This window comes from Medicago truncatula, chromosome 7 (assembly GCF_003473485.1).
Source record: "Medicago truncatula cultivar Jemalong A17 chromosome 7, MtrunA17r5.0-ANR, whole genome shotgun sequence".
Lineage (NCBI taxonomy): Eukaryota > Viridiplantae > Streptophyta > Magnoliopsida > Fabales > Fabaceae > Medicago > Medicago truncatula.
Window position 1 is genome coordinate 51,693,893 of NC_053048.1, and position 12,248 is coordinate 51,706,140.

At 35.4% G+C, this 12,248-nt stretch overlaps 2 protein-coding genes across 2 annotated transcripts; both read left to right on the forward strand.

The window, feature by feature from the left end:
• The first annotated feature begins 587 nt into the window (after positions 1–587).
• On the forward strand, positions 588–6,346 carry LOC11432032 (dnaJ protein ERDJ3B). The gene is made up of 10 exons (XM_003625903.4): positions 588–866; positions 950–1,098; positions 1,520–1,646; positions 2,096–2,210; positions 2,856–2,972; positions 3,280–3,366; positions 5,243–5,302; positions 5,397–5,474; positions 5,694–5,765; positions 5,865–6,346. The coding sequence occupies exons 1-10, from the start codon at positions 796–798 to the stop codon at positions 6,021–6,023; spliced, it is 1,035 nt and encodes a 344-aa protein (XP_003625951.1). The 5' UTR covers positions 588–795; the 3' UTR covers positions 6,024–6,346.
• Positions 6,347–8,248: 1,902 nt separating this feature from the next.
• Positions 8,249–11,868, forward strand: LOC11425899 (phospholipase A1 PLIP2, chloroplastic). Its single transcript, XM_039828340.1, has 5 exons — positions 8,249–8,941; positions 9,408–9,812; positions 9,981–10,040; positions 10,202–10,618; positions 10,800–11,868. The coding sequence occupies exons 1-5, from the start codon at positions 8,420–8,422 to the stop codon at positions 11,349–11,351; spliced, it is 1,956 nt and encodes a 651-aa protein (XP_039684274.1). The 5' UTR covers positions 8,249–8,419; the 3' UTR covers positions 11,352–11,868.
• Positions 11,869–12,248: the final 380 nt, after the last annotated feature.

Below are 12,248 nucleotides of genomic sequence, written 5' to 3' on the forward strand. Positions count from 1 at the left end.
GTTATGTAATGCTTAACTTACCTATGTGGTTGCTCTTGACCTAGTATGGATGATTCCCTAAACTCCACTTACAATCCATAATATATAACCACTGGTCATGTTTCTATTAGATTTTTCTTCTTCAAAATTTACATCGTCTCTCCAAGCAAACCCCAAATAAATCATTGTTGAGAAAAAATATATTATATGACACCGAGCCGTTAATGTGACATCCACATGGAGTGTGACGTATGCTCTTACGCATCAACTCACATCCTTTAATGAAAAATTAACGGAAAATTATTTTGACGACTTTGTCTCCATCTCATTCCTAATCAATCACCCTCTTTGATTAGAGTAAATTATTTTAATCATCTATCTATTAATTAAATAACTTAAAGTTACCAATATAAAAAAAATTCAAAGTCACCAAAATATTCTTATGCAAAAGGAAGGTTAAAATTGTAAATTTCATTATTTTTCTTTTCGCAATGAAAGGGGGCAAAACGGGATCGCATCGACAAAATCCGACGTGGTGAATCATGATTGGTTAGAACAAGCAAAGGCTCACTTTGATTGGTTAATATCGCAACGAACACGTTGCATCATAGCGTAGTGTCGACTCCATGGTCAAGTCTTCGCGGAAAATCACTTCCACGCCTGTCACTGTAAAAGCTTCCGTCGTAATAGAAGAAGCGATTCTATAAACATTGAAACGCGCATTTGATTTTTTGATCCCAAACCCTAATTCCCAAATTCTAATTTCAATCACATCGAAATCCCTGAGATTGCGTTTCGGAGAGATCCGAATCTTCAATGGCGCATCAAAGAGCCAAATTGCTGCTCCTTCTCTGTGCTCTATGCTATTCTCTCAGCGCCATTGCCGTGTAATTTTTCTGTTTTCCTTTTTACCGTTTTTTTGAAAATGTTAGATTCTACATTTGCTTATAAATCTATGTTTGGTATGCAGAAAGAGTTATTACGATATACTTCAAGTGTCGAAAGGTGCATCGGATGATCAGATTAAGAGAGCGTATAGAAAGCTTGCATTGAAGTATCATCCTGATAAGAATCCGGGAAATGAAGAAGCTAATAAGAAATTTGCGGAGATTAGCAATGGTACATATATATACATGTATCTTTGCTATTCTTTTTTTAAATATATATACTTTCATGATTTAGTTTGTGTGTTGCTATTTGCTATTAATGCTTTGTTTCGATAAACAACTTAATTAATTACGCGATTATGAAGTCAGTGCCTATCATATTAGTGTTTATGTATACATTATTTCTTTAACAAAATACAAAAATAAAGTGAAAATGTTTTCTTATAAGGTATACAATATTTTCATAAGCTATATTAGGGGGGGTTAATGAATTAAGTTGAAAACAGCTCATGGACATGTCATAAGTTGTTTCCATAAGCTCTTTTAAGAAGTCTCACAAATGTTTATGTTAGTAGATAAGTTCGTATAAGTCGATACAAACAGTATCTTATTTTGGTTTATTAATGGTTGCTTTTTATTGTTGCTGCCGCCAGCATATGAGGTATTGTCGGATAACGAGAAGAGAAATATATATGATAAGTATGGTGAAGAGGGTTTGAAGCAGCATGCCGCTGGTGGAGGAAGAGGTGGTGGAATGAACATGCAGGATATTTTTAACTCGTAAGTCATCACCTTAGCTTTTGCTTGATTAGTTCTTAACCTATCAGTTATCACCTTCACATTTAAGATATGTATTATTGGGTAATTACTTAATTTTTACTTGCATCCGTATAATGTATGTTGCAACAAAGAAGCAAATAATATATGTTTATGGCTAAGAAAAGCAGTTATAGAAGGCTATTAGGGGTTTATATTATCACACTAACTGTAATTGGAACCTTCATTTGGTTTTATCGATTCATTGATTTCCTCATGTCTGCATCAATTTTTATGACGCTATAAATTTTAATATAATCATTTATTTGCGACCAAAGATTATGTTGTATTGTGTAAGCGGACTGCTATGTTCTTGATGTGTATGGGGCTCTGGACTGGTATGCTAATTTTTAATGTGGGGCTCTGGACTTGCTTTTATGGATGACACTGTGAAATATGAATGTTTCTTTCAGTTTCTTTGGCGGGGGATCAATGGAGGAAGAAGAAGAGAAAATTGCAAAAGGTGACGACGTTATTGTTGATTTGGATGCAACCCTTGAAGATTTGTATATGGGTGGCTCCTTGAAGGTGCGTTCACATTTAATCTAGCTACTGTTTTGAGCTCAAGCATTAAATCTATATATTTAATTATTTACCAATGGGCAACATGTGTCACACTGCCATGCTGTTTTTAAATTTCAGCACATTTTATTTTTATAATTTGAACAATATACTAGTAGACGGGTATGGGATAGATTCGAGATTATCAAAATGGTTTTCATTTGACACATGGCAACAGAAAAACACACTTTCATTAAGTTACATCAGCCAATAGAAAATCATAAATAAAACTAAAGCAACTAAGAAGAACTGCTTTAGGGGATGAGATGCAGAGCTTACATCAAGCTGGGCCTTGTTCGTCTAACACAAATATAACATATTCCACATACATATGACATCATGTAGTCCCAGAGGCTATTCTTTATCCCCCTTTCGATAAATCTCAGATATTTTAGTTTGTATTATACAGTTTAGTATTTTCATTGAGAAAATCAGGAGACACTGTAGCCACTATTCATGTATTATCATGGTATAGTTGTAAACTAAGTGGTTATGAACTTGTCAAGAATTCTGGTTCATCAATGACTCCTCCATGCTGTAGTGACCCTAAATGTAGAATTCACAAGTCATTTGTTGATTGCTTCTTTGTGATTATTGTATTGTAATTATCAGGTTTGGAGGGAGAAAAATGTTGTAAAGCCAGCTCCTGGAAAAAGACGCTGTAACTGTAGAAATGAGGTTTATCACAGGCAAATTGGGCCTGGCATGTTTCAACAAATGACAGAGCAGGTAAATATCATCTTCGAGGATGCTGATAGTACAAACGTTCCTGTTTATTCTTGTCCATTTTTTAGGATGTACATTTTGCCCTGCAAATACACTGGCTTCTAGTGTCAATGTTTCATGACATTTCATTGTATGATTGTGGAAACCAGAAGAGTTTAATTTAATATATATTCATACTCAGTTTCATTTTCCTTCCTGTTTTTTTTTTTCCTTATGTGCTTGTGGGGACTGGGGTGTGAAGGTTATTTTTAATTTTGTTTTGAATATTTGGGAAAATTTACGCTACTATGTGTGATATCTACCTGTCCAGGTCTGTGATCAATGTGCTAATGTCAAATACGTAAGGGAGGGATATTTCGTCACTGTTGATATTGAGAAAGGCATGAAAGATGGCCAGGTAAACTTTTAAAGTTTGTATGTAGGTTTTAGTGCTTTATGTAAGTATGCATAATGTCATGTCTCACTACCCATTTTCTTATAGGCCCTACACTTATAAGCATGTTTAATCAACATGGACATATAAGCTCTAAAAACCGTAGCTCTGTTTGATAGTTCTATTTGTAAGTATGTTAGAACTGTAATTGATTTTTAATTTCAATCTAGTCTGAGTAGCACACATTTGTAAATTTTCTATTTTATTTCAATTCAATTTATGACAAGTTCTTTCATTTCAGTACAAAAAATACTCATTTGTACATTTAATTTAATTTGAGATTGACAATACAAAAAAAGGCCATCAATTATAATATTTATTTACCCTGATAGGGACTTGGGTTTTACTGGATGCATTAGTTCACTTAGAGTAGTATGCGATACTCTAATTAGCTTGGTCCTCCCCTTTGATAGCTAGCTTTTAAGGGAGCTTTCCCAACTCCCAAGTGCTTATGAAATGGTACCTGGGCAGGTTTCCAGTGTCTTAGAAAAACTATATATGGAAGAGACACCGGAAAGGCCGAGTCGAGCATTGTAGAGTGCATCCACTGAGTCGTTGGCTCTTAAGAGAAGCGCTATGATAGGGACTTACATATTATGGAGTGTTTTTTTTTTGTTTTGAATGGAGTATTATGGAGTGCTTAAATCGCACATCAAGTAGTATGAGATGCTTGGTTTAGTCCTTAAGTGGCTTGGTTCTTCCTCCTTGGCAGCTAGTTTTTACGGGAGGGTTCCCACATGCCTGGGTGCTGAATTGCCCAAATGACCATATGCATAGCTCAGTGCTTCTTATTACTTTAGGGTCTGTTTGGGAGTTTAGGATGAGAAGGGAAGGCGTGGGAAAAGAGGTAGAAGCGGAAGGAATTGAGGGTTTTAGGAGGAAGGGCTGTGGGGAGTTTATTTCTCTTCATAATACAAAATCCTCCTAATTTGGGGAAACTGAAAATCTATTAGAGGAGAATTTTGGAGGGCTTGGATAAATTCTTGAAATTCTTTTTATGTTGTTGTAATACTTTAAAAATTGAAAATTTATTAATTGTTAGTCTTTTCTTACAACTCCAATTCCCCAAAGCCCTCCCCTCCCTTCCCCTCCAAATTCCCAAACAGAGCCTTTAGCTTGAGCCAAAAAAATTCATGTTATTTTGGCTCTCTGACTAAATAAGCTCATCTTATTCATATTGAATTTTGACCTTTTATTGATATTATTAAATTTTCTCAGCTGATCAGTGGATGCATTTTATTGCCATTTTCAAGTGCTAATATTCAAGGATCTTAGAGCTATGCTAAAAGTTTAAAAATTATTGTAGTTTGGATAACCATCAAACAAAGCCTTTTCATAGTAGTGGCTTCAGATACTTGAATGGAACGAGTTATAGAGAGCAATCATGGAACATGAGATTTGGGAATTTAAAAAATAAAGATGAATTTTTCAACATTGTGATATCATTTGATGCTTGCAGCTAACTCTATCAAATGGGAAAGGCATTTATTGTCATTGTTGTAAGACTTGAAGACCAAGCTTCAATTTTAAGGGTGTACCTGGTTAAGCTGAAAATTAGTTTATGCAAATATTAGATGGTGGGAAATAGATCCTTGTTTTTTTTTTTTTTAAAAGGAAATAGATCCTTGTTTTGACATCAGTTCCGACTACCAAGCAATATAGAGGAGTGAAAACCAAAAGCTTTGAATATGCCTCACTGCTTTCTTTACCCTTGATCCATTTTCCATCTTTCTTACCAAATATTCTCAAAGTGTTATTAAGCTTGGTGAAAATATTTAATTTTTTGCAAGTCAAAACTTGACTAATTGAATGGTTATGGCAATTTTTTGTCCTTTCACAGGAGGTGCTATTTTATGAGGATGGCGAGCCCATAATTGATGGAGAATCTGGAGATTTAAGGGTTCGTAGAAGCCTTTCATTTTTGTTAGCAAATGTTTAATATGCATGTTATTGTGTGTTCAGTTTGCTGACAATCTGTATGCTAATATGAACAGTTTCGCATCCGTACTGCACCTCATGAACTTTTCAAAAGGGAAGGCAATGACTTACATACCACCGTCACCATCACGCTGGTAAGTATAATCATAGTATTGTTTTAGTTGTACCATACCTTTGGGGTTTTGGATAACACTGCAAGTAGTAACTACTATTACTAAGCAGTGTAACCAGTAACTAGCATGGAGGAGTTGGAATATGACATTTGATTGTGCAAACCGATAACTGTTCCCTGATATATTTGCATCTTAAAAATTTTAAGCAGTGTAAAGTTTATTAACCTTGATCTCCTTTAGGTTCAAGCTCTTGTTGGTTTTGAGAAGACCATTAAACACCTTGATGAACATTTGGTGGACATAAGCTCGAAGGTGAGCATGAAATATCTTCTTTGCGGATCTTAATTGGCGTTGATCCCCCCACCCCAAAAACATTGAAACACATCTAACATATTTCTTTTGATCCCTCAGGGAATCACAAATCCGAAGCAAGTGAGGAAGTTCAAAGGGGAGGGTATGCCATTGCATACGAGCACGAAGAAAGGAGATCTTTACGTCACTTTTGAGGTTCTGTTCCCCACCACACTATCGGAGGAACAGAAAACAAAAATAAAATCTATTCTTGGTTAGAATACATTCAGGATACATGCTATTTTGCTCATTATATCCTCAATGTAACATGATTAGGTGGTTGTAAGTTACAACAAATACACGCCTTAGGCTTCTCGCCCCCATTTTTTGTTAGTTAACCAATAGATACTTTATTTTTATTGTTGATAGTGTTGCGTCTACTGTGATCCTTGTCGGCACATGAGTGCCTTATTGTGGTGCTATTTTGATACAAGGATATCACAGCATTAGCTGAAAGAAAAACATAATTGTATTAGCTTTGCTTTGTGTTTGCAATGGTTTTCATCTTGTGAGCAAGGTGAAAGGCCACAAATTAAACAAAATATCTCTAGCAATTGAACAAAGAAATGTTTACTGTTTTATTAAAATTAGTATAAATTGTCAATCCTATGGTAAATTACATTTTAAACGTTAGTCAATATGTTGGTAAAAGTGATTTTAATTTTTTATTTATTTTTGGTCAGGAAAGTGATTTTAATAAGTAGTATATATTTCATTAAATTTATGTTTATTTTTGTAACTCGCATTTGTAAATCACATTTTAATCTCTGTTCCTCGCTCTTTACTTTGCTCAAATTTTTGTTTGTCACTGATCGAACTACATATTTTTGTCATTTTTTTTTTAACAAGTGTAAACTATTATTTGAAAAACAAAGTGTAGAGAGCTTTCAGATGGCCAAAAATGATTTGTTAAAAAATAGGTGCTAGGTTAACTCAACTAGTTTGAGCTAAAGGTTAAGGACAAATGTTAATATATAAGTCATGCTCAAACTCTCCTCCATTTCACTAGCTAGTAGCTACGAAAGTTTTCCTAAAAATCTCTCAAACCCCCCCAAAGATCCAAATCTTCCTGCATTCTGCAGTTTTTGAAGTCAAGTTGCTCAAATATTGTATGATTTGAACATTATGTATGATTCATATTATATTTTTATGTGTATCGATAATATATTTCAACGTGTGTTGTAAACTGACATAAGTTGCTCAAATATTGTATGATTTGAATATTCTGTATGATCCGTATTATATTTTGATGAGTATCGATAATATATTTTGACGTGTGTTGTAAACTGACATAAATTTGCAAATATGAGAGCTTTTGTACAAATAGGTAAGCTCTCTCTGCTAATACATTATTACCAAAATGTGGCAAACTGGCAATGCAGTCGGCAGTCCCATTCTCGATCAACCTCTTCTTACCCAGCTCAATCTCATATAGACTTGAATATTAGAGTGGATGCGTTACAACCCAACCATTAAACATCCATCATCAACGCCATTGATCCATCACCATTCCTGGAATCATTCTTCTACCATCGGTCCACCACATTAACAATGATTTCTTCCCTGATCTCTCTGAACTCTTTTAGAACAACGATGTTACCTAATTTTGTTAGTTGACTAATTTACTTTGATTTTTTATAGCAATAGACATACTTGTACTTAAATATGAACTATTCAAGGATCTTATTAACAAATGCTTCCGACGCGTTATTAAAAAACTAAAAAAAACCAAAATTTTAATTTTTAATATATTGACCACACTATTTTCAAAATAACATTTTTAAATTTAAATTTTTAACAATTATTATATCAGCACTGGTTAACATTTTTACGAATATACTAGTAACCAAAGAGAGGATGCCTGCCTACCATCATCTCATAAAGCTATAAATAATGAGACGGTACCTTTTCATGAGGACCATATTCCATCCACATCCATCACACATATATTCTTATAGATCATGCTAACTTGTGCCCTTATATCACAAGTTAAAAAGTAATTTTTATATTAAAAATATATTTTTTGAAAGCTTTTAAGACATTAAATGTACAATTTCAAAAAAAATAATTATACATCTAATTTCTTAACTTATGTGACACAGGTTAACATTCTTCTTCTTCAAGGACATTGAATGCATATTATGTTACCGTTGACATTCTTTAACACCTTTGCTAATTTATTAGCCTGGTAAATTCCAGTCCCTAGTCTATTCTTCTTCTACTCCATTTGCGTGAATGAAATGAAAGGGACAATTTCCCAAAATGATAGGAATACAAACGAGAAACACACGCTGGTTTTGTGTTTCACGTACACGTCACTAATTTCAGCCATGCAGTTGCTGCACGTGGCACTTCCTTGAAATCACGTGCTTTCCTACGAAACCTTGAAAACGAAACGAGAGATTTGCACTAACAAGCACGTGCAATAATCACTTATTTTAAAACATTTCTTCCCCAGAAAAGTAAAATTTCTTTCAGAATTCGAAATTGAAACTACTTACGCTATCAGCATCACCACCACCCTGAGATTATCACAGAACATAATCGTTATATCAATTTAACTATCTGTTTAGTTCAAAGATTCCATAACCATATTCATACAATCTTTAAAAACAATGGTTACTTTGTGTTTATTACAAAGTGGGATTCCTGGTATAGTTCCTTTAATCACTTCTATTAGTGCAACTACTACTACTTCACGTGCCAATGATCACGTTCACGTGCATCAATCTCACGTAACCACAGTGAGGCGATCAAACAAGTCCTCCATGTTTTCCAGATTCATAGGTAGCTCCGCCAGAAACAATTGCCTTGCAGCAGTCAACGACGCCTTCACCGCGGAGAATGCAGACAGAACTGTGAAAGAAGGAGATGGACAAAATGGGAACTGGGTTTTCAAGGTTTTTGATCTTAATTCTGTTTGGAAAGGGGAACAAGAGAGTGGTGATAACGACGGAGATGAATGTGATGTTTGTAGAGTTGATGAAGAGGTAGACGATGAAAATGAAGATGAAGAGATTCGGTTTGATAGAGAGTCGTTTTCTAGAATGCTTCGTAGGGTAACTTTAGTTGAAGCAAGAATGTATGCACACATGTCTCACTTGGGGAATTTGGCATACTCTATTCCCAATATCAAGGTTTATTTCATCATTAATTTCCTTTTATGCTTTCATGTCTTTCTGCACTTCTTTATACATAAGGAATGTTTAGGCATACAAATTAGCATTAAAAAATCTTCATAGTTTTGGCATTGATAAGGCAATTATATGCCATACTAAAGGCGTGTCCGGTACACAATGTCTGACACATGTGGTTACCGTGTCAGCTTTAATGTCGTGTCTAGTGTCTGTGTTTGCGTCAGTGTTTGATATTGTAGGATTTATTGGAAATGCATTGCTCTAAGATTGCATGTTTGATATTGTGTCTAATTTGTGACCTGATCGATAATTGGTGGAATATAGTTCGGCTAGGAAGATATGTTGGTGGGGCTTTATTTTTGTACTATGAGTGAAATTCAGTTGTGTCCTAAAATGTAGACTAAAAATGTGTTCACCGAAAATTGGGATCGCTATGCTAATTTGTATTTTGACACTGTGAATTTAGCCAGGGAACCTCTTGAAAAGGTGTGGTCTGCGTTTTGTAACTTCGTCGATAGAGAAGAAGGAACTGGCTGCTTCAATTAAGAAAGAAGAAACCAATGGGAAAGATGCCGGAGAAAGAAAAGTGGAAAAGAATGGTGAATTGAAGACAAGTGCATCTAATGCTTGTGAGATTGCAGTGGTTGAAGGTTCAGTTGAAGGAAGCAACGGGAGCGTTGATACTGTGAACATGATGGACACTGATGTTGGCTGTTTGATGGCAACTACCAATTCAATGACAGCAGTTGTTGCCGCAAATGAGGAAGTAAAACAATCTTTTGCAGATGATTTAAACTCAACAAGTTCTTCACCCTGTGAATGGTTCATATGCGATGACGATCGTAGTTCTACGAGATATTTTGTTATTCAGGTGTGGAAAATTAAAAGGGGATATCCTATTATCTTGCAATTCACATATTTATTTCTTTCAACCGTGTTATTATTCACATAACATATTAGTAAGTTAGCATTAAAAATGATTGCAAATTTGGATTTTTTTTTAGTATGCTATCCAACCAATTATTGTTTTGATATGCAGGGTTCAGAGTCATTTGAATCCTGGCAGGCAAACCTACTTTTTGAGCCAGTTCAATTTGAGGTAATTGTTACCATTGCAGGAAAAGTACTTTTTTCAGATTTGATTCCTCTTGTTAACGGGATGAATTTTATTCTGTTTCAAATAAAAAATAATTTCGGATTTTTGTGAATGTGTTTATACTTTGTAAAATTGGGACAATGAGATACGATTTTTCTCCTCAGGGGTTAGATGTCCTTGTCCATAGAGGTATATATGAGGCTGCTAAAGGGACATATCAGCAGATGTTACCAGAGGTTCATGCTCACCTAAAATCTCAAGGTTCTCGGGCAACTTTCCGTTTCACAGGCCATTCTCTTGGAGGAAGCTTGGCATTACTTATAAATCTTATGCTGTTGATTAGGAAGGAAGTGCCGATTTCTTCTTTGCTTCCCGTGATAACCTTTGGCTCCCCCTCCATCATGTGTGGAGGCGATCGTCTGCTCGAAAAGCTAGGATTACCGCGGAGCCACGTTCAAGGAATCACAATGCACAGAGACATAGTACCGCGAGCATTTTCATGCACGTACCCTAACCATGTCGCAGAATTACTAAAGGCTGTTAATGCCAGTTTCCGCAGTCATCCTTGTCTTAATAACCAAGTAAAATGTGACATCATCTGAAATACTTCATCCGGTTTTAAATATAAGTAAAAAGATACATATGTTTAGTTCAAATTACGATCAAATATATGTACCTTTTTACTTATACATATGACCGGAGATATTCTTTTTGTAGTTTTTTAGCCTTTAATTTTAATTCTTTGTGAATCTTTTACTGCAGAAGCTGCTATATGCACCGATGGGAGAACTAATGATTCTACAACCAGATGAATTTTTTTCACCTAGCCATCATCTTTTGCCACCGGGCAGTGGTCTATATCTTTTGAGTGGTCCTCTTTCGGAATCAAATGACACAGAGAACCAGCTCAAAGCTGCTAAATTGGTCTTCTTGAACTCACCACATCCACTCGAGATATTAAGTGACCGATCCGCCTATGGACCTGGAGGAGCCATACACAGAGATCATGACATGAATTCGTACTTAAAATCTGTTAGAACCGTGATTCGCCAAGAACTTAGCCAAATCCGCACGGCGGCAAGAAGAGAACTACGACGAAAGGTGCGGTGGCCTCTTGTGGCACGACGTGTAAGTGATGCGGACATTGTTGGTGGGAGATCCATGGTATCTGTCCATATTATTCAAGACCAGCCTCCCTTTTCAGGGATTAAACAGACAGGTAGAAAGTCCTTGAAAAGGTTTTGTAGGCTTGTTGCATCCCAACATATGCAACTGTTTGTAGTGTTCTTGCTTCCTACTCTCGGAAACATATAACTTGATTAACTTAAGATGAAAAGCTGTTGGTGCCTAATTTGTCCGTTAGGACAGTTGTAGAGAGGGTAAAATGGCACATGGTTGGTAATGGTGGAGTTACAGTTAGATGATTCTTTATACAACTATACATTGCTTTCAAAATTGAAAGTAACGTGTCTTCCATGATTAGAGATTGTATAGAAAATAAGACTCAAACATTAACATCACAAAATTAATGGGTTTAGCTTGTTTGTGTGGTACAAGGAATTCAGAGTTTGGTATGCTTGGTCGCGCCAAGAAGTGTTGGTCGAAATGAAACCTTCTCAATATGGTATTCATTAGAGCAATTAGATACATAATTATTTGTCTGAAAGTGTAAATCCCACATTTTTAGAAGTATACTACTACTTCAGATGGCATAAATTGTCTGAAAGTGTATTCAAACACACAAAACTAATTTTTTTTCTTTTCTGAATGTGTACATTTAAGTCCATGTTGAAGCCTTGAAGGTGGATAATTTGTCTCTCTTATTACCGAAGACCCATGATCTGTACATGTTGAATTCACAAGTGATCACCAACAATAGAGGACCCATACTTGGTTATTTCACGTTTAGTCCATGCCATAAAGATCCACACACCAATATATATGTCTCTGCAATCTAATCTCTTTCCAGTTTCTAGGTCAAATAGCAAGCACCAAATTATGACCAGTCAAACTTCACAGCATTGTTTTGGATATGGTCCAAACAAACTAGCTGTTTTCTATACACACCTGTTTGTTCTTATTCCTAATCTTTATACCCAATTATGAAAGTGGAATGAAAAGGTATTCAAACCTATTGAATAGTTCTACCTCTTAAAAGCACTTGATGCATTTTGCAGCTTCACTATGCTCTCTTTGTTCCAAGGATTACAA